The sequence below is a fragment of the Apteryx mantelli genome, chromosome 5, assembly GCF_036417845.1.
Source record: "Apteryx mantelli isolate bAptMan1 chromosome 5, bAptMan1.hap1, whole genome shotgun sequence".
Lineage (NCBI taxonomy): Eukaryota > Metazoa > Chordata > Aves > Apterygiformes > Apterygidae > Apteryx > Apteryx mantelli.
This window is the reverse complement of record NC_089982.1, coordinates 50,171,354-50,198,646: the sequence shown is the minus strand read 5'-3', so window position 1 is coordinate 50,198,646 and position 27,293 is coordinate 50,171,354. Positions and strand designations below refer to the sequence as shown.

The 27,293-nt window shown below is 38.5% G+C and overlaps 1 protein-coding gene across 1 annotated transcript in view; it reads right to left on the bottom strand.

Moving 5' to 3' along the window:
• The window catches only part of TENM3 (teneurin transmembrane protein 3), a 334,852-nt gene that overhangs the window by 24,774 nt on the left and 282,785 nt on the right, over positions 1 to 27,293 (bottom strand). The window contains exons 19-24 of the mRNA XM_067297935.1: positions 23,442 to 23,709; positions 22,723 to 22,866; positions 19,522 to 19,771; positions 12,957 to 13,189; positions 12,246 to 12,400; positions 10,629 to 11,503 (exon numbers count right to left, since the gene is read on the bottom strand). Coding sequence (XP_067154036.1) covers positions 10,629 to 11,503; positions 12,246 to 12,400; positions 12,957 to 13,189; positions 19,522 to 19,771; positions 22,723 to 22,866; positions 23,442 to 23,709 — 1,925 coding nt within the window. The remainder of the gene's footprint in view (positions 1 to 10,628; positions 11,504 to 12,245; positions 12,401 to 12,956; positions 13,190 to 19,521; positions 19,772 to 22,722; positions 22,867 to 23,441; positions 23,710 to 27,293) is intronic.

Genomic DNA, 27,293 nt, shown 5'->3' with positions numbered 1-27,293 from the left:
AATTTTCAGTTTATGTTTAATGAAGAAATGTCCTCAGCTTGGAAGTGACTGACAATTTCTCTTTTCACCTTCTTGTGTTATAACTACAGCCTTTGAGGCTTTTTTGTGTGTGCCTATTTTGCCACGTGTTAAAAAGATGATAGTTTTTGGTCTTCTTTGTAAACTGGCATTCAATTCACTAGACATGTGAACAATTCACCCAAATAGGCCATTCTTGACAGCTATAACTCATCTGCAAAACAACAGGCACACTCTAAACTCAAATCGCTGCAGAAAATGTGTCTGTTGGAAAGGAGCTCAGAGAAATGAACCACTCCCCTCCCCCATGATAGCTCTCGCATCCGAACAGAGAAGTTTTTGATGCTCATTTTCCACGCCATTGCCCAGCAATGGAAACAGGCGCGAGTTCAGTGCCTGCGCCTTACGGAGATTGACCACCTCCGCAGCCTAATCCCAAATGACTTCCAGAGACAGGCAGTTCGGGGGATGCTTTGCACTGAAAGAAGCAATATGTGAATTTATCACTGCAGGCCACTTTACTTTCTGCCAGAAGACTGCCAAACTTTGCAAATCAGCTCTTGTGCCGGCGCAACTGGAGGCCAACTGCATGGGGACTGGCCTTACCAAAAGGAGACTCATGATGGTAGCCAGGCAGTCAGCCTGGTAGCCGGGTTTTTATCTGCGAGTCCTCAGCACTCGCCTCCCACTTCTCAACCCCCCTCTGCAGGGCATTCACCCAGCTTTGGTTTTGCGCCAGCCCTGCAGCACCTTCCTGCGTGCCCTTTTCTTTACTCTCAGGGCTCCCCTCAGCCGCTGTTGTGTTTCTGTGTCGCTTTTTCTCCCCCCTCGCCCTTCACCTTTTTAACACATCTAGTACTGCACAAATAAACTGTGAACCCTGTCGAATCAAAGAGCAGAGTACGGCCTTTAAAATGCAAGAAATGGTGGCACATGCTCTGTATGACAGAGTCTCACTTCCTTTAAGGTCTAGTTACACTATCATCGGAGCTGTACAAAGTGCTTTTTTAAAGAAAAGGACATAAGGCTGGGCTGTTTGGCCAGACATTTTGGTTACAGAGAAAGCTGCAATGTTGCTCCCCCCCCCCATCTTTTTTTTCCACTTTGAAAGGTAAAAAGCTCTGTTACCATGTTTTTACAGGGTTGTAACAACTTTAACATAATAAACTTCTAAATTGACTTATGTTTGCAAAATGAAAATATAATTATATGGGAGTATTTTCTTTCTATTAGGACAGTATTAAAAATAAAACAAAGCTGAAATTCCCAAGATGATAAAAAATATTGCTAGATTAAGGTTCAATGGTTAGTTTAGAATAACATTCTTATTCCTTTGAAGCACAAATCCTGCGTAGCCAGTGCAAGTTTCAGAAGTGACAGACTGTCCTCTTTTTGGGGAGAATTAGGTAGGACATTCCAGTCGCACGTGCCCTCTACGCTCCCTAAAGAGCGCATCAGTCGGGCCTCGTTGTGGACACCCTCCTCTACCCAACACCATTTTCATGAAAGTGGTAGCAACCTGATTATCACAGTAAGTTCAAATTATTTCAAGTTAATAAATGGTCAGTTCAAATCAATGAATTCAAAGCTGACTACAGACAGGCATAAGCCTTATGACTGTGGAAATACGGTCTCCTTTGGAAAAAAGGCTGAACCCCCAAGGTAACCGCTCTCCGTGGAGGCACAAGTGTGGTGCTGCTTGGAGATGTTGGGCAGCGGCTCCTGAGAAGGAACGGGAGGAGAACAGAACCAGAGGGTCGACGCTGTACCAGTTCACTCCAGAGAGGAGTTTCCTGCGGGAAACCCATAAAGGAGAAATGTGAAAGAAAAGACAGACAGACACAAGGTATAGAAGAACTGGTAAAAATGGCCAGCCAAGATCAGTTGTGGAGCTGAGGGGAAGACGAGTAAAATAACAATGACATCAAGGGAGACCAGGTCTCTTGCTGAGGCTTGAAAACAAGGACTGTGTTTGAATACAGCATAGTTGAAAATAGACTTTTTTCTAGTGAAACCTGGAGCTGGCCTTCACCACTTGCTGCACCAGGTTCTCAGCGAAAGGAGTGTAAAGGAGAGAGAAAGAACTAGTTTGGATATAGTCTCACTGTCTTTTCTTTAACAAAGAAAATTAACATGGGACGAAAATATTAACATGGGAATAACTGCACAAATGGTATTACTAAGTTCCTGATAAAGCTGGAAGTGAAATGGATACCTTCAGAAGCCTAAGCAGAGTTGAATTGGATTGACAGTGCAGGACATTTATGCCATTAGTAAGAACGATACTATTTTTTTTTCTAAACTATCCTTGCTTCTAAGTGGTCTCCTAAACCACACAGACATCATACCCTGATCTTCTTGATAGAAATCAAAGCACTTCTTCCTTTCCCATATCTGTAAGATGTAATAATTTTGATGTGTATCTATCTTCAGGGTTGCTATTTTAGTGTAATTACCTATTCACTAGTTTCTCATTTCTACTTTTATTACTTAGCCTAGTTCTAAGGACTAGGAACTGTAAACATTCAAGAATCAAGAAAACAGGAGTGAATGCCTAACAAATAAGATATACTATTGGTATCCAAGCAATCAGGGGACAAGCTTAAGTTCTCTAAAAGATTTCATATTGATACCTAATGGTATTCATTAATGGATTATTTTTAACATGCTTTGTTCAAGCAGGATGAGTCTGAAACAGCAAGTTTGTGTGCTCTGCTGTCAGCATAATTCTTACAAGACTAAAGTTATTATAGTATACTTTATTACAATTATGAAATTTACTGTAAAGTTAGTATTCCAGTTCAGAAAATTACAAAATCAGAAACACTGTTCTCAGTAAAAAGTTGAAGTTAGAAATTAAAAATCTATTTAACAATTTATCTAAAGAAGAAATGTAGTATACAGGGACTGTAAAAGCACAACTGTTACTAAGCTCTCCTCAGAAAACGCTTTTTGGATGAAACATGGTTACATATTTGTGTAGTACTGATGTAATTAAGGTAAATTTCCTGCTTTAAAAGACACATACGTGACATTCTTCAGCTTGTTACGGGCATGCACAAATCGAACACATCAGCTGGCTATTTTTCCAAGAATTCCCTTTGGGTAGGGGGATCTTTAGCTTGTTTGAATAGAGGGAGGTACTTTAATCACTTTTGTGGTCAGCCTTGCCTCCATGGGACCATATGAAAGAGTGGGAGAAAATCATGCCTACTAGAGTTTTAATTTATTTTTTGATGGTAAAAGGATGAGAAATACCTAAAAAGCACTATGATACCAAGGACATTCATAAAAGTACTCCTTAGAGCTGCTTAAAAAAACCAGACCCAAATTACAATTTTGTACAAAGTTCTGGTATTTGTCAGAAAACAAAATCAAATTAGAACAAAAGCCAAAAAATTGCAAGAAAAAGTGGCTAGGAATTTTTAGAGATTCAAATTACTGAAACACAAATGCGATAGAAAAATGAACACAAGCAGAAAGACAAATGTTATAGCAAATACTATAAAAATACTAATTAAGAAAGCTGAATTGTGAACATCTTAATATACAGTAAACATCCAAGTGAATTGACACTACTGTTAGGAGATATTTTTATCATCTGATCAAAATTAAATATTTTTCATTATCTAAATTAAAACTTTCAATAGAACTTCCTTTTTACAGACCACATCTCAGTATTTCCAAGTCAGACTCCAGAAGAAATGCATTAAGATGAAGCGAGGGGAAAGCCCTGCAAAATATCATCAGCTCCCTGCTGCCAAACGCCAGCAGTTACGGATGATGTGCCTGGTAGGTGGGGAAACTAAACAAGGCCAGGCCAGGGGCACTATCTTACTCTGAATTGTGCAGCTCTGCGGAAACCGCAGCATTGAATCCATTGTTAGTAAAAGCACAATATGTAAAGTGTGATGCTCTGCAGCAAGCAGTGAAAATGGATTTTACCTGCAATTCTCTCTCTCTAAAATTTTTGTAGGGACTTCACATTCTGCGCAATGTCACCACCTTCCTGGAGTGGCTGGAATACTTGTTAATTTAACCATGGGAGCAGAGGAAACTGGTAGGGGCTCCCTGCCTGCTAATGTCACCGACTCAGAGAATGGTTGAGGTTGGAAGGGACCTCTGGAGATCATCTAGTCCAACCCCCCTGCTCAAGCAGGGTCACCTAGAGCACATTGCACAGGATTGCATCCAGGTGTGTCTTGAATATCTCCAGAGAAGGAGACTCCAGAACCTCCCTGGGCAACCTGTTCCAGTGCTCTGTCACCCTCACAGTAAAGAAGCTTTTCCTCATGTTCAGGGTTAACTTCCTGTGTTTCAGTTTGTGCCCATTGCCTCTCATCCTGTCACTGGGCACCACTGAGGAGAGTGTGGCCCCGTCCTCTTTACACCCTCCCTTCAGATACTTATACACCCTCTCTGATTTCTGTTGCTTTCCCTTGGAGACAAGAATTGAGTGGCAGAGGGAGGAGGGGAATGAGAAGACAAATGAGCTCAGGACATGAAGTGCCCAGAGAGGTACTGGACGGACTGTCAAGAGATAAAAGAGGCGATTGAGAAGAAATGCACCTCTGGGAAAGGAAAATGCAAGGAGCCAAGCATGCCTCAGAGAAATGACAGGGCACATGGGAACTAACAAGAAGATACAAGGTAAGAAAGTAGGAAAACATAGTAGGAGGAAAAGGTCTGGAGAGCCAGAAAGCCAGATGGAAGAAAGGCAGCGAAACTGCGAAGATGAAGCATCTTGGTTTGGATCAGTTCTGTGCCTGCTGATATTGTTCCTAAATGGGAGAGAGGTAAGATGAAAGAAGATAGAAAAAAGATAAACAGCAGCCAAGGGAATTAGCTCATGGCTAAGGGAGCAAAGCTGAACTCCTTGGTTTAGCTGAAGGGGTAAGAGAAAGCCAAAGGTGAGCATGGCTAGTCCATACTCTCCAGAGAAGTTCGGAGAGCAAGGAATATTCACAAGTTTATTTTAAGTGTCTAGCTCCAGCAATGGCATAGCACAACAACAACCAGAAAACACAGGGGCAGGCAGAAATTAAATAGAACCACGTAATACGAATACCTACTGCCTTTAAAAGTGTACTAATAATTTTGCCTCGTACAAAGGAGCTTGCAGAAGTACCTAGGCCAGCACTGCAGAGGGGTCCCGATCCCCTGACATTGGGCTGACCACAATTTGTCCTAAACCATCTTTAAGGACTACGTGGCTGTCTTCTTGCCCTGTAGGGACAAGCCTCTAGCAGCTCCCTGGTGGCCGGTGGAGTGCCCAGAGGACGGGGACCTGCACCCAAAAGGCTTTCTGATAACATCGCTATGGAAAGTAGCTATGGTACAAGCTGAACGACAGTGGTACAGATGTTACGCACCTTGGACATTTTCTGAGATCTGCCAACTTCCAGGAAATAATTCTGAATTCTGAAATAACCCTGGACAAGAGGGGTTTAGCCTGGCTGCTTTGCAGAACGGCGCCTTAAACTGCTGGTCAATTTAAGTAGAATGAGTACGAGTAAGAGCGGCTTTTTCTGGAATAATTTACCCTCTCGAGCATCATTAAACAGTCAAATTAACAGGGAGCTTTTAAACGATTCACAGCTAAATTAAAAGCGTGCCTGGCAAATGCTGCCACGTCAGGGCATTCGCCGAGATCAGATGTCCCAGGGGGTCTGACTGCTGACACTGAGAAGTGAGTTGCACAGGTGCATTTCAGGCCTTTTTACGAGTTCATTTCTGATACTAACCTTTTTCAGTGATGCATCAAAATCCCAGGTCCAGGTAAAATACTCTTTTTGCATACCTCTATGTGTGAAAGCAGAAGGGGAACTGCTGCACAAAAATTATATAATGCAGGCTAACTAACTGTATCACTGCCAAAATGTTCATATGTATATAATTAATTTAACTTCAACTATACAACAGCTTTACTAGATAAGATTTATCCATTTAAATGCTCAGGTTGTATAATATATAGTTACAGTTACTAGTTTCCTTTCCAGCTCAGATGTCTTGTGATTTTATAGCAACAGAAGGTGATTAGGCTTATTATTCTTATATCTTGTTGAATATTATAATTTCATTTTAAGCTCTAGCTGGATGATTTTTAGCTTCATATGGCTCAACTGCGTGTATTTTCACTCCGTTTCAGGGATGCTCTGTTACTATCTCTTTTTATTCAGCAAGTTTTTAAACCTTCATTAACAGATTACAGTTAATACAAATTTTAGTAACAGTACTTTAAACAAGTAGATAGTCTTGAAATACAAAGTCTGAATTTTGATCAGCAGACTATAATCCATGCTGGAATGAAGACACTAAAAAAACCCCTGAAGTCTATAAACAAATACACGGTATGAAGAAAGAGATTATTTGATACTCCAAATAATTCAAAATAGTAGTTGTTATTTTCAGTATAAAAATGCAAAACAGTAAAAACAAAGACTTCTTGTATGCCAGTCCTTCCCTTCTTCAGGCAAAGTGGATAAACTCTAGATTACTTAGCCTCCAGACTAAATAAAATAAAAAAGGTGACTTTTTTTGGATCTGATGCTAGTGTGATTTAGTCTGGGGAAAAGAACATGAAAAGAAGCAAGTCCAAATGCTTTCATATGTGTCTGAGCAGCTGGACAGATCCTCATTGCCACTGTTGGGCTAGAATGTTTTTTAAGATTTCCTCTTTTCACTAAAAAAAGATGTTCTAAGAAAAGAAAAAAAAAAGTTTTCTTAACTTTCCTCCCAAATCACTGAGAACTCAACTGAAATGATGCAAGTTCTCTGAATCCATGCTCCAGTTGTACAGGAAGATTTGTACAGGAAAATATTACTGAATTAGCCCCAAAGACTGATCTTTCCATTACTAGAACTGTAGTATTTTTACTGTCATTTAACTCCTGCCATTTAAACAGACATATGACAAACAAAGGGTGAAACAACCCAGCCATAATCAGAGCTATTTGAAAAATTACATTTCTGATCTATTGGAAAGTCTAACATTTAACCCTGAGTTGAAAGTATAAATTCAGCCATGGAATATAAGTTCTGTCCCTCTCCCAAAATATTTTGATAATATGAGTAAATACAATGAACTAAACAAAATACATAAATAAATAAAATCAAACTCCTACACTGAAAGAAAATATATCTAGCAATGAAATCAAAATATTTTGCTATTACAAAAATAGAACAAGCAAGTGAGAGCAATTTCTTTCCCTGCTTTCTTACTCCTTAATATGACTGACGCTCTAGAGAAACCTTTTAGTTTTAGTTTAGCTAGCCCACCCTACTGACAAACATGAATATGCAAAGGTTGGGACGGAGAGACCCATGCATGTGTGTGTACCGTGCCCCACAACACAACCCCTCATACTATACACTTGGTTTCCATTTTGGCAACAGATGGCAGAAGCTGATGCCTCTGGAAACCACGCAGAAGTCAGATTTACTATTACAAATCATCAGTACTGAAAAGCAAAGTCACAACAATGTTTGCTGATTTGAGAATAAAAGGTGCCAAAATGGTCTTGGTTATATCTACTTTTTCTTCAAAAGGGAAATACACACACACAAATTTATAGTATAGAGATTTTGTGTATTTTTTAAGAATGCTCATTTTGGCAAGAAACACAACGCAGTGCCTTTTGGCTCACTCTCTGTAGCTTTATGTAACAAGTGCAAATTTTTAGTTTTGGTCTTAACTTGCACAGAACATTATAGAAAACACGGCTGAAAGGGACCTTCAGAGGTCATACAGTCCAACCCCTACCCCACGGCAAGATCAGCTACACGTCCCAAGTCAGCGCTGAGAGATGTCTCATCTGGTCTTAAAGACGGTCTGTGGAGGCCAAGGGGTCACTGCTGCTGTCTGTCTGCTCCAGGGCTCCAATATATTTAGAGTCAAAGTTTTTCCAAATGTCTAATCTGAATCTTCCTTGTTGCAATTAAACAGATTACTTCTTCCCCATGGATATGGAGAGGAGATTAATACTGTTGCTTCTGCAGAGCCTTATATACTTGCAAATTCTGGGTGAGTGAAATTGCTTAGCTTTCTCCATAATTATTTCAGTTTGGGAATTCTAATGAGATGTTGGTCTGCGGTAATTGTTTAGGAACTGCACAAACAGCAGCTTGGAAATAACACTAATACTTACTGAGGGGAATAGCCTGCCCTTTCCCTGTGTCAAAACACAAGGGTTATCCATAAGCCAGCTGGACATACCTAACGTGGACCAGAAAGTCTGCATGAAAGCAGATCAGATGTGAAAGATGTCTATTTACAGACTCGGTAAATAACTACGTACTTCATGACCTGCAGTACCCTAAATCTTTCCTATGATGAAAAATACAGACCTACAAACCACTTAATAGCGAATATAATATCCATTTTTTTGTGATCACACAGAAGCCATTAAGATACATTCAGGAGCCATCAGCTACTTCTGCAATGCACATAGTAGGCACACAAAAACTACAAGCAACATGGTGAGAAATTACTGCTCTGATTAAAACTCTGGGTTCTCAGTTATCCAGCATGAATGCCAGCATGATTTAAGGTGCCTGCTGTACCCAGCAGATGCCTTAATTTCAGTAAGAGACTTCACTATCCCCCAAATTGACTGCCTTGCCCAACGTGCATGTTGGGAACAAGTGTTTTTGTGCGTCACAGTTAAATAGTGAATTTGCTCTCTGTGGGAATGTATGACTATTCACAGCCCATCTGAAGCTGTGCTTTGGTCTCCCGGCACAGAGGACATGCCTGACTCATGCCAACGAGAACACCCTCCCTCCTGGCTGAGCAGTCTCTTGTTCCTCTGTGTATCCTCACTGGCTCCTCATCCTCTTGGCAGGACCTAAAAAGATATGCAGTGATGCACAAACGCACAATTAAATATTACAGACGTGCACTAACGCTTTGATAATGTGCCCACAACTGAAGCTCTGCCAATTTACAGATTATTGTAAGAATACCTTAAAACTGGCAGCAATGTCATTCCACCTGCTGTCTTTGTTCGGGATCAGTGTTTCTAACCATCTCTCCACTTCAGGACACAATGTGCAGTGAAGCAGCACCTGCTGCTCTCCTGTCTCTGATGGGCATATGTAAAGGTTGGAGAGTAGATACAGGTGCTCAGAGTCTTCCTGCATCCTGCCTCAGCCAAGCGTGCCCTGACACAAATGTGAAGTTATCTCAGAACACAGATGTCTGGCTTTGTGGCCACTGTCTGACACCAGCACTTTATTTTCTTTATCATGTGTGTTGAATTGAAAGCTTTTTTTAGGCCCTGACCTTGGCAGCAATTGCTACTGCATTTCATCATAAAGATAGCAGAGAAGAAGGAAGAAAGAAAAAAAAAAAAAAAGAAAACAAAGAGGGACTGGCTGGATTTTCATGATGCCCTTTGTAACGCTGAATATCTCAACTGAGGTCCCTCTAACACTTTCACTTATCATAATAACTCAATGTCTTCCAGTTTCTTGTAGGCACATTTTATACAACTTTAGCATCTTTCTTTGATGCGATTTAAAAACAGAAATATTTTCCAATTGATAGAAATGACTGAAGAAAAATCTGTGTTAATTCTACATTGATTTTTTTTTTGAAATAAATTGTTTATGTTTTAAGCTGCACTTTCATTAAATTTTCCTTGGTGTATCAATTTGTACTTCAGTTCATTTGGGGGATGAAGTTGCCTATAAAAACAACATCTGAATTCTCGGGTTCTACTAGTTTATATATAAATTGTCATGACCTTCCTTAGTCGATGTAATTGAGGATTCTGTAAAACATTTTGCTAATCTGTCTGTTATGAACAGATGCTGACGACTCAATGATTGTAACAGTGGGTAAAGCAATTCACTTAAAAGACTTTTCTGAGGTTAGTAAAATTACAAGTACTACTCGTTCTCTAATATCTCTCACTGTTGTGCTCTTATCTGTATACTAAACTGACTGTTGGTGGTGTCTGTGTTTTTAATTTCTTCTTAACAGAAATGACATTTACCCCCATGGCCCATATTTCTTTTTTCAAGTTTCACGCTACTGTCCTCTGTTGGGGGTTCATCTCTGTGAAAGCTTGCCATGTCATCCATGAGATCTTCCCTGCATATTCTGCACTCAATGAAACACAACCTTTTATAACTTTAAAAATATATCCACCCAGCCTTTTTTTGGCATAAAAGACTGCTCAGACATGCTTTTACTTTGAAAAATTAAACAAGAAATATTGAGCAGCAAAACAAATTTCTTGTCAGTATTTACCGCAAAACAATGTCAATCTAATGAACAAATGTAACGAGAAATCTAGTTTTTATACAAAAGCTTTTTATACAAAATCTTGGTTGTCTGAGTAACAACTTTCTTGACAAGAGAGAGCTATTGTCTTACAATTATTTTAATATATAAAACTGAAATTCAGAATAATCAATTTAAGATCATTCAGATCTACATCTAGAAGTCAGAGATGCAGACTGTATGGGAGTCAAAAAGTATTTTTCTGTGTTTTTTGTTATCAAGTGTCATCTCTACAGCTACCTCCTCAGATCCCAGAAATATTTCAAATGATGGTATTGTATAACCCAATAAAACTAAAAAGCACCTGACTTTATGTACTTACTCAAAAAAAGTGGTCCATCCAGTCTCGTCACTTTTAGTTGCCAGAAGTCCACTGTTGCCATGGTAGGTAAATAAAACAAGCTCCTGTCCTTGGGCAGTCATGCTTTTCAAACATCCATTAGTGCCTATCGTCAACCAGATGACTTGGTTATCAGGGGAGACCACTCTTACTGGCATCCTGTTGGGATCCCGTCTGATACGAAGAGTATTCCCATTGCTATCCGTTACTGCAGTAATATCATTGTCATTACTGTAGCTAAAATTGTACAGATAATCTCCAGTGACTAAACTCACAGTGTACTGATGAGTACCATTGACATCAAAGATATAAAGCTCTTGATCAGTTGGAGAAGCAACTTCATAAAAGCTCACTGAATTCAATAAGGGTTTGTTCTTTGACACAGCCCGTATCCTAATATTCCCCAGATCAGCAATGTACAACGTACCATCTGGAGACACAGCTAAAGAGGAAGGGGCATTAAGTTTGGCATCTTTAGCATAGCCATCTCCATTCTGGTAACAGTCACAGTTGACATCGTTTTTGCAATCACACTCCGAAGGTATTCCAGCAACTAAAGATATCTCTCCATCAGTTGTAACCTGTCTTATCCTATTAATCTTTTTTTCATCAGTCTCTGTAATGTAAAGTACCCCGCTGTAGGACACGGCAATGGCAGTTGCTGACTCTAATGTGGTCTGTACAGCATGCTTTCCCACCGAGTACTCCACTCCAGGAACCTGGCAATGCATTGGCCTCCCAGCAGCAATGCGAACTTGACGGTTTTCCGTGATCTGCAAAACTATGTTGTTATCCAAAACATAAATGGAGTTATCCATTGGGTTGATAGCTAAATCTGTAGGCCATTCCAGACGTACCTTAACAAAGAAAAGTGTTTTATTAAACAGTTAACCAATGCAGATTAAATTCAATAAATGAATCCACCTTCAGTTTTAGATTAATGCCTGAAGTGCTTTGGAACTATAATATAGGTCAGATTTCCCCTCCAATAAAAGTTATAGCTTTATGCATAACCAATACATAAATAAAAAACAGATGGATATCAAGAACTACATACATACTCATAGATAGTATTCTTGTTTTGTATTCTTGCAATACCAAAAAATAAAATTTACTACCTTTCAGACTATGAAACACTGTACTGAACTCCATTTTTAAACACACCACTAGTGATGTTCCTTCTTAGCTACACAAATTTCTTGGGCTAAATAGAAAAATAGGCTCTTCTGTATATCCCCACATTCACCCTAATACGCTAAGGATGTTAGCGGTTTAATTTATTCAGAAAGCATCAACATGCCAGTATCGTCCTAACATATTTGCTACTCTTCCAGTATTTACTGCTAGAATTAATGTTTCCTGCTGATAGTCTTGCTGTTCTAAACTAGACTGAACTTTATGGGCAGAAAAATTGAATACAGCAGCATTTATAGCTAAGAGAATATACTGCAATTCATGCCCTTGGAATAGATTTCTTTGTCCCAAATTCTGCTGTTAAATATTCTTTACACATCCTACCCCATTTTATTTTAAGGAGCAAGCAAGCTGCATTTCCTAGCCCCAGCTCAGCTTTCCAAATTAGCAGCAGTTAAAACGTACCTGGCTGATGTGCATGCTAGTATCACAGGTTAGCGGTCGTGCTGAGGTCAGGTCATTGGAGCCAAGCAACGTGGATATTATTCCATTTTGATCCACTTTTCTGATCATGGTACCATCGACAAAGTAGATTAGCCCGTTCTTGTCGATTGCTATTCCTTTAGCAGAGACAATAAAAGTAAGTTTCTTGTATTAGCAGATAATGCATTATCCATAACCAACTAAGAGAGTAAGTGGTATATATGTAGTGAAAATTAAGGGCAGAAAACATGGTATCAGACAGTAGGTAGAACACCAGTTTGTAAACATAAATCACCTAATAAACCAATACTCACTATGAAATCTACTGTTGTTGATTGCATTTGCTGTTCATTGGAGAGTATGCAGAGACAGCCTACCATTTTAAGATAAAATTGAAAAATTGGCCAAGTAGGACCAAACGCAACACCAATTTTAAACCTTCACTATAGTTTGCCAAATGCACAATCTAAGTGAGCATTTTAAAATGCTCAATAACCATGAAAGCCAAATATTTATATTTGTAAAATCAACCTGGGTCTCCTGTAACTGTCTTCCTCAATTTCTTTCCAGTGTGAAAGAATTGTTCAAAAACACATTTCTTAGCCAAACATGGGGTTCAGTATTAAATATGATCAGTCCTGGCTCCAAACTTTCATATTAGTTTTAAAGTTATGAAGGGATAACTCCTTTTACCTTTAGGGCTCATGAGAGTTGCCTCCACTGCCTTGCCTCCATCACCACATCTTGCTTCATCAAATGGCAGGCACTGCTCCCCAGTTCCTCCTATCACCTCAGCATTTTTGGTCAGGTCTTTTGTCCCAGTGAGTGACTTGGGCCGATAAATCCTGCGCGTGTTTGTGTCAGAAACGTACAAATCTCCTGTGACGGGGTCTGTTGCCAGGTAGTATCTGTGAGCTGGGTTGCTGCTGTAAGAAGGAAGTATATATGCTGTAATTTGTTGCACCTAACATTGGACCAAGAAAGAAAGGTTTCAGCTCATACACTGTGTGTAGTAATATATAAATAGTTAAAAACCACACCGATGCTCTAGGCATGTGCAGCATAGGTCACGGCCCCAAAGCAGACTTTTGGCAGAGTTGATAAAACCGCTCTGGCCAAATCACCTCGAGCTGCTACAAGGAGAGGACCTGATGGTGTGAGCAATGTGGCAGCAGCCACTGCTGGGACAAGGAAGGGGAAGGAGAAGAGTCCTCCCTGGAGGCAAACGTCCTTACTCTGCTTCTTCCCATGCCCCTTTCATGGCAGGAGAAGCAGTGAGCCCACCGCCGTGATTAGTCCCATGCTGGCTCTCCACTCCAGCTCAAGCCTTTCTCACTTCTCATCTCTCTCCTGTGCCAAAGGCAGTCCAGTCTAGACTCCTCATTCTTTTGGGACAGAAAATTCAATTTTGTCTGTGATGCTCGTTCTGTGCTGCATAATTAAAGACAGTTCCTATCTCTGTAATAGACCAAATCAAACAGGAGAGTCTAAAAACTCCCAGGCTTTCTTGGTCTTTGAAACCTTGGTTCAGTTCCCAACTTTGCAGCATGACCCCAACCCTCGCTTACACTTAGTTGCTGTTATCATCCCATCCACTTTATTCTAATTTATATAAGGCTGCTGGGGTGCATGGTTTATATAATTCATACACAGATAAGGCACAGTTCATATTATTAGTTTGTGGGCAAGAGATAAGACATCCTTCATAAGTATTTGTTTAATCTATTGCTTTCAAAGACGTGATATGCATGACTTAACACATTAGGGAATGTCATCTTTTCCACCAGAACACTGAATGAAGCTTTTCCTTTCTTCTTAACACAGAGTCATATTTCAAATTACTGTACACATTGGCACAAAACCGCTAACTATGCCAACACAGTCTTTATTACAGTGAAAACATATATTGCTAACCATTTTCTCAGAAACATACATTTTGTCTCCCCACTGGTACCACATAATTGAGAATTACTGTCTTTTCTCCCCTGCTGGTGAAAAAAACAACCCTGGAGAGTACCTTTTGGGTTGATATATTACGGTGTAGAAACTTAACCCACTGCAGATAGGATTCCTGACCTAATTTATGGCATGAAGAACTGAAATGAGGTCATGTAAGTACAGGAGGTAATTTCAGATGCTCTTCTAATGGATTGAATCAGAGTGTCAGAACAGTCAGTTCCATTTCTGACGTTTGCAAAAGCGCTGCTTAAACATATCTACCGATCTTGGTGATATCCAAACATCTGTTAGCAGACTGCTGTACTTTACATTCTGTAAATATATAACTGTGCTAATATAACACATTTTTATGTACTGCCACTTGCAAAAAGCAGCAAGAGACCAACAGGAACAAGTTGTGAACGAATCCTGTCTTTTAGCAGGGACAGATTTTTATAGCTCTCCAGTTACAAAAATACAGAAAATTGTGTTGCATAAGTAAGATTTTCTTTGGTTATAAGACTTTTAACATGCTGGTTCAGAACAAAGAAATCAAGTGAAGCAGACTAATGAAATCACATACACAGTGATTAGCACCTCTTAAAAAGCTCTGATATAGAGCTGAATGTTACACAGCATGTCTGAAAACAATTAAATGCAGCCATACTTTAAATTTCTGTCTGTTAGAAATCTATTACTGGCAAAGTACTAAATAGTTTAAGGATATTTTCAAAACCTTTGTTTATGCAGAGATCATTTGTATGAACACTATGTAGTGTACAAATTATTTATACCTCCATAGACTGCAAATTAAATTATACCCATTTACATGATTACTTTGGTCTTTAAGAAACGCTGCAGACATTTCAAATATAAACACATTGCAAAATGTGAAATATGCAATTAAGTTTTATTTCACTGCAATTTAAAATAAAGTCCTTCCTTATGCTACTAAAATCTGAATTAAAGTACTTCTTGGCAACTCATTTAACATTGCTTGAACTGTATTTTTCAACTGTTGGAATGAAGACTCATCAAATCAGTAACTAAATAATTTATATCTAACACAATTATTTCTTTTTAAAAAGAATTTTTCATGGCATTTTCTTCATGAACAAATAAGAAAATATCTCTGTTTTTTAATTAGTTTTAACAAAAATGGTGCATCTCTTCTTATTCAGGATTAGTTTTAGCTGCAAGTAATGTGTCTTCATCAATACAAAAAATATAGGTGATAATTTAAGGATATTTTCTCATTTTGACCAAGAAGCAAGAGTTGGGGGTTGCTTAGGATATTATTATTGAGTCAGTATAAACTCTCCAAGCTGTCATATGGAGAAGCCTAATGGCTCCTTTCTGAGATGACACAGCAGGGTTGACTTTAGTATTTCTTTTCAAGAGAAGGTTCCAAAGCTGAAGTAGTTATCAGAAGTTATCAGAAACAAACCAGAAACTAATTCAGAGGAGCAAGGCACAATTTGGGGAACTGAGTAACTGCTTAGTGACAACCATGCCTGTTTTCAAGCCAGAAAACATCTATGCACACCATGCAGATCTCAACATCAGAACAGGGTGAGCATCCAGCATCTGGAGGGCTGTGCAGAAACCATTCTATTTCACTACAGCTTAAGAGAATATTAAGGTCCTGTCTTCTACCACCACCAACAAAAGCAAAGAAATAAAATCCACATTCAGTGATTCTTCAGCTCGTTCAGTATCATGTAATCACCGGGAGTAGCTCTGAAAAACACGCAATCATATACCAACACGGACTGCTATACAAGACAAATGACTATGAATTAACTTGTTCTATCCATACTTAAAAGCAGTGCTTAGAATTTAAAGCGCATGCACACACACACGTAAATGCGCGCGCGTAACCAGCTTAGGCCTCCTGAATGACCAGACTTCGCACATTTTCCTGTTGTTGTTGTTGGTTTTCTTAACATAAAATTGTAATGAAAAGTGTTGGAAAAGCTTACTTGCGAGTGCTGCCTACTATTTTGTTTTGTTGCTGTAATGATTCCTTTTCCACTGCTTTTAACTTGCTTATGCTGCTCTTTTAATTCTTCAGCTGTTAGATCCCCAGCATTACTCTCCATGAAGAATCAAAAAATGTATATTCTTTCAACTTCAGCCCTTATCCATACTATCTCTCCCATTCATGGAGTGCCTTCTAAACCATATGCCCTCAAAGCCATTCTTACATTCTACTAAACTTTCTTTTGGCTCCCTGCAGACTTGGGATATCACCATAGCGTACAAACGACCTCCTTGTCTTCAAAGTCCTTCTGAAAATTACTTCTTCCATGAATGCCTATCAGCATTAATCACTCACAGGCAGCAGTGTGTATAAAGACATCAGTTCAGCTTTGAGATTTACAAAACGTTGGGTCACTGGTATATTAGAAAATAAATTTGATCTGCATTGTCTCCTTAATTTAGAGTACAGGCTCCTTGAGGTGGGGGGGGAACCTCGCTCTGCATTGAAGCACTGTGTTTACAGGTGAGGAAAGTTGAACGCCTGAATGGATAACAGATCTGAACTAGTATTTAATGCTATTTATTAATTTTACTTGGTGAACGCACATTTTAGTGCATTTTCCTAGTTTCAATGCCTAGTACTTATGTATTGCAAAGTGGGCTGTCAAGGGTTGTTTTCTAAACCCTAGTTCAAATAGAAATCTCCCCCACAATTTTAAGATTTTGTGAAACTGGACAGGTCGCCCTCTCTCTCCTTCAAGCCAAACAGATGTGCTTCTCATTTCTCTGCAACATTTCACAAGGCTCCGCACAACTTAACGCAGACGAAGGAAGCCATTTCACTCTCCAAGGTGTCCCTAAACTGTGGAGCCCTTGGCCACCGGATTCAGTGGATCCTAAAGGTTTACATGGGTTAAAAAAAAAAATCAGATAAATTCACAGAACAAAAGGCTGTCAAGGATTATTAAGCTTCAAGATGCCACTCTTGGCTTAGAAAGTCCCTGCGTAGTGAAACTCTGAGCCTGCGAGTGTACACAGGGCAAATGTCACAGATAATTACAACTACCTTATAGCCTCCCATCTGCTGTTGCACAGCGCAGGAGAGAAGATACCAGGCTAACTGCATGTTTGGTCTAATCCAGCGTGTGTCTGTTGGTGTGTTTTGGGACAAGGACCTCTATTTAAATTCTACAGCTTTTAGATTTGGGGCTCATTAGCTCTGTCTTTTTTCACCATTTATTAGAATATGGTGTCCTGATAGGGGAGAAAACTCAAACTTGTAGTAGAGCACATCAGGCCGCACACTGGACTAAACACCCGCGGCGTGCTGGCTCCACAGCCACTCCTGCAGAGTGAATGCTCTGTGGTCCTCTCCGCATTTTTCTACCCCAGGAGGAAACCCCCACTTCGCAGCTGCTCTGTGGGCCTGTGAAAATGCTGTTACAATAATCTGCGCAGTACAGTTACAACACTTTCACTACCTGAAGCTTATGCATTTATGGACACAAACAAAGCTTCAGCGTTCTCCCTCTCAAACACCTCTTACAAACATGGGTCTAGCTTCTGAAACGCCACAGTTGAGACTGCAACCGCATTTCTGCCAGAAGTAGAAGAGGGTGCCACTACTAAATTACAAAAACCAAACCTCACTACATGTCAGTCCCTTAATCCCACTTGCCCATTCCAAATTCCCATTCTGAGTATTCATATTCATATTCCACACATTTGTCAAGACAATGTTTTATCCAGCTGTAATCACAGCTTTGCACTACCACAAAGGTTGTAATTCTTTTGAAAGTGGTGGAACGAATGCAACCGAACACTGCTAAGAGGCTGCCTCTGAGTCACACCTGCAAAAGAACACGAGCCACCCAGACTGTGCAGCAACTCCCAATCCTCATCACTAGCGCTGATGCAAACACATTATTTAGTCATGGAACTTTTTGCCTAACATGTTTGAAACATAATTTCTCAAACATAAAAGCCTTCCTCACAAAGACATATGGCCAGAAGCAAAGTGATTAAAAAAAAAAAAAGAAAGAAAATGGGCAAAGGGAAGCCGAGATATGACTCTCTGGGATTTGTTTAAAAAAAGAAGAAAAAAAGATTGGCAGCAAAAAGGAGAGAAAGAGGGTTGCTGAGCCTCATGTATTTAGCAATTCTATCACAAAGTCTTGCAGGGTTTCATGTATCCAACAAGATTTTAGCACACCAACTCTGGTTTTGTCTCCTTACCAGCAAGGGCTGTCGTGACAAAGCAATTCTAAATATCCATCTTCTTCTCTGCTCTTGCCACTATTGTACCTAAGCCAGGATGGATGAATACTGTACTGCATCCTTCTGATTATTATTATTTTTTACAAGTCTTAACTCCTGGAGTCATGCTGTTGTGCAACAATTTTAGCTTTCATTCTTAAGAAAAGTTCTCATGTTTTAAATAGAAAAATCTTTTAAATGTGATCCTGAAAAGACTCAACATCAAAAGGCTAGTAACATGAACTCACTTTATACTTTTATAATTTTATTAGTTATATGCCATTCTCATGGTACTTGGGGGATCTGATTAATGAGTTTTGATAGGATCAGCAGAAGTGCTGCTAGCAAGGAGCGTGAGCGAGCAGAGGCGAGGGGACAGCAAAGGAGGGCACACACACACAGAAGAGGAGCACTGGCTGCGGACAGAGAGTAATGAGAAAACAGGAACTCGTATCTGAACGGAGGATAGAGCCTGACAGCTGACATAACTAAAACATATGAACTCATTATTTTTGAAAAATACTCCTCTTTTCTAACAATACATCTCAGAAATGACTTGTCTGTTATAAGCATTCATTTGTTAAAAAAAAAAAAGAAAAAAGAACAGTTAGAAAAATATAAATCTTCTTTAAGAAATGCTTACCTATGTCTAAAATCTTTATTTCTTGGTGGGAGCAAGTAAAAAAGAACAGAAAAACATTATTAGAAAAATATTCAGAAAGGATGCTAAAAGATGAAAAGAAGGCAATATTTAAATCCATCATTAGTGAAGCGATGAATCGCCAACTTCTGTCCAGTCATGTTGACTATATAAGTTAACTCAGTAAATCCACAGAATAATTACTTTGTGTAGATAAATTCTCAGTTTAGATTTGCATAGTTAAAATACTTTACCATGCTAAAGCTTATTCACTTCAGTTCTAAATACTATCTCAAAGGTATTAAAATCTTTTGAACCAAATTTTTTATTTCCAAATGCATTTGAAAACTCCGACTTAAACAGCACCAGAAACCTATTCCACACTTTAGTTCACAGCAGTAATTCACAAGTCCGAAAGCTGGAGATGAGAAAAACACATACCTGAGTTCCAAAACACTAGTTACATTTCCAGATGGAAATATCCGCCGAACATAGTTGAAATCCCCCACGTAGAGACTGCCATCTATCCCACAAGCTAAGGCAACCGGAGCCAGTAATTTATTACCATCCGCTTGACCATTACAACTTGGGCAGGAGATGCTGCGTCTTCTTCCATTGCCCATAATGCTACTAACAACTGGGGGTTGCTGAGATATAAATTGATTTTCACCATTTCCTTTGTACAGGATTCCTGGCAAATGATGTAAAAAAACCATAAAATCAAAAACAGTTTATAGAAACTTTGAGTGCATGTATATATGATGATGCATAAGTATTATAAACATTCCCTTTACTTTGATTAATATAACTTAATAGACTTTTAATTTTGTTTCACAAAGATATTTTCCTCATTAAAATTGATAGAATTTTATTCAAACATTAGTGGTTATAATTAGGTCAAAAATACGCTAAAAATACATCCAAAACATTAAATAATCTTGTTCACAAAATGTAGAAGAAACACTAAATATACTAGCATTTTAAACCCAAGCAAATTTTCAGTTATTCTTATTTTAAAATGTTAATAGATTTTAGTATTTTTAATTCAGAATAAAAATTGTCATGTTTAAGGAAATGCAAGGCCTACTTAATAAAAACAAGACCTTTGTTCCTAAATCCTTTAGGTTCAGAAACCCCCCAACCCCAAAATGGAAACTCTAACTGTGCATATATTATTAAAAAAAATTTGCTAATTTTATTTCTAAAGTCCTACTCCACCTAATTATGAATATGATGTCAAATCTAATCTAAAGTGGATTACTGCTGCAAATTGTAAATATTAATTAAAAGAGCTACTGCAAAAAAGTTGGCGATTGCCTCAATTTTACATCATAAAAGGCTCTTTACTCAGCTAACAATAAAAATGTACCTCTGGCAACAAAGTCTGCCTCAATACCATGTCTGCAGTTATAGGCAGTTATTAAAAATGTCAAAATAACAAAAAAAATGTGGTGCCAGGCCAACCTGCCTCTTAAACTTAATTCTGCTTTGAGGCATGAAAGGAACAATAATTTTGTAAAGACAAAGCAATGTGCCAGCAGTATTTTTTCTTCCTTATAGCCTCTACAAGAAATCTGAAAAGAAAAATGCATACTTTATGTTAAATCTTCAGTCCTAGAAAAAAATGTTTGAATTTACAGTGTGTTAAATGTTGCCAGGACCCTCATTATTATGTATCTCAGTGAATCCATCAAGGTGTCCTCTATGAATGGTCAGGTATTACGGTTATACTCCTAAGTCACAATACATTTTTATGTGCTCTAATCCATGTAAACCACATGTCACTTTGTACTTTATAGTGATACATGTTTTATGGATAGTGTGCAGAGTTTCAAAGGCAATTTGGGGGGCTGAGGTATACATTCTTTTTTTGAGATGCCTTCAAAAAAAATCAACACTCTAAAAATACATTTAGAAAATTTAAGATGTATTCCTCTTCCTTTCCCAAAATAAGCTCTTTATACTGGAAGATATGAAAAAAGAAATGTTTTTCCTCTTAAAATGTCTTAGGTGGCTTCACTACTTCTTAATGTTATAAAATTTGGGAGATATAAATACAAAACCAATATACATGATAAAATCAGGAAGAATGAAAATGGTTTATGGAAACTTAAAGACAAGTAATCTAAATAAGTCATCTAAATAAAACAGGCAGAATGTATTTTTTGTGACTAGTCAAAGCCAGAACGCATTAACAGTATACAAAATCCCCCCTCCTATGATTACATCACTTATGACAATCATGGAACCATAATTTTGCCTGAAATAGGTGAGTTCTATAATTTTCATCAGAGGAATCCTACAAGTCAGCACAGTGCACTACTGCACCTGATTTATTCTGTCATTACTTTGAAAAATTGGTCCTTCACATTTCTCCTCTATTATCACAGACTAGAGGGATGTACATTAGACTATTTACTGCAGCAGCAGTTCAGGGTGTCCGTACAAATGCCTGCCACTGCACTCTCCTCTGAATACATTTCCCCAGCTCCTCCACCTTGTCATACCACTCTCCACTTCGTTTATTCAATTAGACACACGTCACTTTGAAAAGTCATTACTAGTCAAATGTACTCGTGAACGTAATTTAAAGCCACCGTCGGTTCACCTTGCAAACAGAATCAACCTTATAGATATGTTTATAATTGTGGCTCTTTACATTTTCAGAGGAATTACCTTATGCGAGTTTGCACAGCTATTTTTTACATTTTAAATTAAGGACAATGAAGCCTTTTCCCTTTTTTGGGGTTACCTTGTTTATCTACCAGTTAAAAGCAATGCTTTAGGTGGTGATCAGCACGTCACACAACTAAGCTGCCATGGTGGTGGGAATCCCCGAGGCGCAGCGGGTACTGCAGAGTGATGTTCTTCCTGCTGAATTATAGCTGCGCTCTCCCCCTTTGCATAAAAATCCAATGTCACCAACTCCCACCTTGAGTCATGCGACTTGGCTTGTTTCACCTTCCTCATATGCTTCCAGCCAAATTTTTCCAAATTCCCTGTTGAGCCTCCAGCTGGGGACCCACCCCTTAGCATGCTGCCCTCCAGGTAGTTGATGGGAAGCACACCAGACAGATTTACCTCGGTGCTAAGGCACAATCCTCATAACATACACTGCTCCGCAACTTTTAACTGAAATTACTGAGCAGTTACTACTGCCCAGACTACTTCACTGAGCAGCATGGCCCCTGAGGACTATGTCTTTTATTGCCATTTAAATTTTGCTCATCGTGAAAACTGAAAGTGTAAATATTGTTCAAGATATTGCTAACGTACAACCAGTTAATGCCAAAAACAATGCTGACATTTACAGTTTCCTTAAAAATAACTTCTCCTTAGCAACACTCACTTTTAAAAAAATTTCAATATTTTCGTTTTTTTTTCTGGTAAACATATTCCCCACAGAATGACCCTGAGGTTTTATTGTAAGATATTTGTTAGGTGAAATTATTAATGCATATGTATTTTTAGGAGGAAGAAACATGACATATACTGTAAAACTCAAAGCATTTACCATATGCAAAACATTCTATAAATTTCTTTTTTTAATAACAAAGCAAACATTTGAAAAGCTAGAATGATACGCTCAAAGTGCAGTGCAGTTGAGTATTAAAATCAGCAACGAGGAATCGAACTCCTCACCGTTCTGCACATCCAGTACGTGATGTTTATCCAATGTCCAGCCACCCATGTTAGAGGCATCCAGTTCATAGCCTTGCAAAATGGCAGTCCGCTTTTCCCAGAGAGTCAGGTCCAAGCAAGATTCATACTCGTAACCTACAGACACTGAAACAACAGTAAATTTCCTCATTAAATATGGAATTTTGTTCAGAAGAATAATTTAAAAAATGTGATTTCCTTAAACAGCATACATTCCTCTGCTCTCCCAGGCTACCTAAAAATCTCCAAGACCTCCTTAGATGCATTGAAAACACTAAACAGAATTCCAAAATATTTTAGCAAGTAATCCGAGATTATTACAATAATTTCAGTTATTAACAGTAAGTGGATTAGGACAGGTACAGAAAAAAGCCATTCCATGAAGTACATCACACTGCTATTGTGGTCTAATGCATAAAGAGTGCCCAGACTAAGTACCATACTGTATTATTTTGCTGAGGGTTACTCATAGGTTAAGAACTCCAAGAACAAAATGACCATGGTTTCTTTTTCCCCTTGAATTATGCTCGTCTTACAACTCAGAGTTTAGATTAATATTATCTAATATATTTTACTATGCATCTTTATTTCTCATCCTACCCTGATAAATATCTTCTAATTAATGCATATAGGCATTTGAGATGCAATTCCCTATTTTCAAGACAACAGTGAAAATGGAAAACACTCTCCATAACACATACCAACAGCTTCAGATAATCCGTAGACCCTCTGGTTGTATGCATCAGTTTTATCCCATATGAAAGTGTACGCCAGATTTGGGGATGCAGGAAACCATTTTTGGAAAAGTCTTCCCACCACTGCCACCATAAGATGAACCTTCATTAAATTAAATGGTATAACAGACTGGGTCATAGTGATCTTCAGAACAGATTTATATCCTGCAGCTCTGGAGCTTAAGTATGATAACCTCAAATCAGTTCCTGGTATTGTAGTCTCTTCATGAAGCACCTACGCATTGGTAAGAAAAATTACAATATTTGAATGATTTTGAAATTAAACAAAACAATGTAGTTATTGTAAAAGGATGCCTGAGATTTTACTACATTATGATCCATTATGAAGCAGTATCTAAATCTGTCCTTCATTTAATATGTAAAAGAAAAATAAATTAATAACAATATTTCACCTTTTTCTGAAAAGCAAAGTCTAAAGTCTTTTTTATATTGCAGCTGTTTAATTGTTACTTTCTGCTGAAAGGTTTCAAAGATCCTTCCTTTATTTTTGGGGTAGGAGGAGGTGAAGAAAGTACAGAGAAGATGGTCAGAAAAGCAAAGTGCAAACAGCCACTTCTCATGCAGCCATCCCTTATCCTAGCTATGGATAGGTAATAAAGGTAGTAGAGCCCCTAAACACCACAGGGCTCCAGATTTGGGTTAGGATCTCTAATTGCTCCTGCAGTTCAAATGATAATAGTATAACACAGAAAGGACTTTTAGGTGGTTGATTATTTGCATTACCTGGGGATTGTAAATACTTTAAACTAGAGCATTCTTCCATTTATTTCAAAGAGAAGTAAGTAGGATGCCTCAGGGAAAGCTCTTCCATATTTCCTGATCAATATTCACTACTCAGACATCAGCTCACCACTTTCTCATTTCAGAGAGGTGCAATGATTCAATTTTACTTTTAAATAGTTCCCCTCCCCCTCTCCCCGCCCTTGTCTTTCCCTCTGAGCTGAGAAGCTTTTGTAGATGACGGATGGATGTGAAAAGTTTCTGCGTTATGTGGATGAAGACAGCCTATACTGTCCTATACCTCAGTCAGGTCATGTAACTATTAAAATCAAGTCCCTAAATACTGAAAACTAGTATGTCAAGTCAACAGTTACCATGCATCCCTGTTTATTACAACAAAAAAAAAGAAAAGAAAAGAAAAGAAAAAGGAAAAAAGAAAAAGGTATCTAGACACATTTATAAAAACGGTGTTTCTCTGGAGGGGATGAAGGGCAGAGGACTCTGAGTCACAAGCCCAGAGCCTTGGCGGTGTCACAGCAGCAGTCTTGGGGAGGTAAATTTAGAAAGTTTTATTTTACCACCCTATTCTCATGTTATAAAGACTGTTAAGGCCAAACACTACCTGGTATTAGTAGAAAGCCCACTTCAGGGAGAGCACTATCGCAAATATCCCCCACATCAGGCTCAAGACTTCAACAGGTATCAAAGGCCAACTACCACGAAAGTGCTAAGTTAGCTCAGGATTTCTCTACGCTAGGGAAATCCTGGGAGACTGCTTTTAAACAATTTACTGTCTGTGCTGAATAGGGTTAAGTAACGTGGTTTATACCGTTGAGGATGGCATCAGATACTACACCAGGCTCTATGTTAAGCACTATTACTGGCATATAAAGAAAGAGTTACATACTATTAATTATGTCTGTCTCTTTCCCAATTAAAAAAAAAATCATCAATAGTATTTTGGCTCATTGTATGGCACAAACAATCATTTAAATCTATTATATGTAGGCATATGTTTCTTCTCCTCCAGTGAAACTACAATACAGGTGTAAGAAATAAAGGAGGAATTGTAAGATACTAGACAAATGAAATTCTGATTAACAAAATCTTAATTTTTGAGTGTTTCTTTCTTCCCCACAAACAACATGGCATTGCTAAGAGCAAATGACAAGTAGCACCATCACTTGGGAGGAGGTGAGAGTAACATTGTTCATGTTTGTAAATCTAGCCTGCTCAGCCCCAGTTCAATATACGCACAGTATCTAAGCCAGAGGACAAGCAAATCTTTTCCAGGCAAACAAAAATCCCCACTCTGAAAAGACATGCAATTGTGAACATATTCCTTTTTTAAGACCTTGAAGGGAAAACACAAAATATCAAGGCACAAAAGACAAATCCTTCCTCAAGACATCAGCAGGATTCCCGTATACTGCATATAAAAATTTGCTGTAAGCAACTGGAGAAACAAAGAGAAATCATACGCACATAGCAGGACACAATGTAATGGACTTCCCTGGTCTCCTGTTATGACCATTGCTTCTTTTACAACGGCAAGTGTGCAAGAGTGGTGTTAAACACTTAGGTGGTCTTCCAGTACTCTTGGCTGAGATAAGAGGCAATAAAGAGGACACCTTGAAGCTTAAATTTCCAAGAAAATCCACTGTGTATTTGGATTATATCAAATTAGAAACTAGGACACTCATTCAGTCCTCAGCGAGGTTTAGAACAGAAACCCAACCCCATTATTAGTTTCTGTAAAGGCCTCAAATATCTGCTGGAAATCTCACTTACAGCTTCCTTCTTTCCATAAAATACCTCCTGTAGTAACATAATTTCTTGAGAATTTTAGAAATCTAGAGGTATTGTACTGCATTTTAAGCTCTCTCCTAAAACCAAGCATTAAAACCAGAATTAAACAGTTTAACAATCTTCTGAAGAAAAGTGAAGTCATTAGGCACACCAGAGAGCATCTTGTGGGAGCCATGACAATACATCAATTGTAAAGCCATCAGGAAAGTCTCTGAGTATAAAAGCCACATCAGAGATTGCCAACACAACCAATCTGTCTTGTACTTTAACTTCTCCTGATAAAGTGTCAAAGTACCTTCAGAAAGGTTGATCTTCTAAGGAGCCTGAGTTATAGTCCAACTACCAAATTCGGAAGGTTGACATTTTATTTATGGATGATCAAGCTTCTTGGAAGGACAGCTGTGAAATATTTAACCTACAGGACTGAGATAAGGGTCACCGCAATTTTCACAAAGACAGAGTTTGTTGTCCTGAGTTCAAGTTGGCCAGTAAGTCGCATAAATTCTGTAGGATTCCTTGTCTCTCATGCCCAGCAGGACTAAAGCTACCCAGGCTCTGCAACGTTCTACTGCTCCAAAATATGATGTGATTCAGGTGACATGCTCTGATGGTATTAGGAACCCTGAATTAGGAAACTACACTCATGTTAGGAGGAAGAATGCCTGCTCTTTTTGCTGTAACTTTTTGTCAAAATGAGCAACTTGAATAGCAAATACGCTAAAACTTTCACAAATCAGTGCAAATTTTAGTCCAAACACCAGAAAAAAGTTCTGCACTGAGATATAACAGCTTAATTGCTGCATTAGAATGGAACAACATCATGGCTTGAGAGGGGCAAAGATGGTGTTTTTAGAAACAGAAAAATATTGGTAACTACTGTTATTGCACAAAGCTTGAGGCCAAAGAATACTAAAATTATACTGCTTTAAGTAGAAGCTGAAGTTGCTCATTTTAAGATACACAAACCTTTTCCTTTTATAAAAAGAATTCCCCTAGAACTGAGGCTTTTAAAAATGAACTTATATGAAAATAACCCTAGGATAACAATATAAATCAAGGATAAATGAAAAGGGGAAAAACACTTGTCTTTCTATACTTGTAGCATTGCTGAGATACCACAGAGATGAGATCATACATATGTAGAAGCCTAAAATGTGTCAGTAAAAGTATCAAGAGGACTATATAAAGTTACAGACAGAAAAAAAATTGCTGGAAAACAAAGATACATAAATGGAGATATTTGCATCTAAGAGTAAACTCCATCCTTTC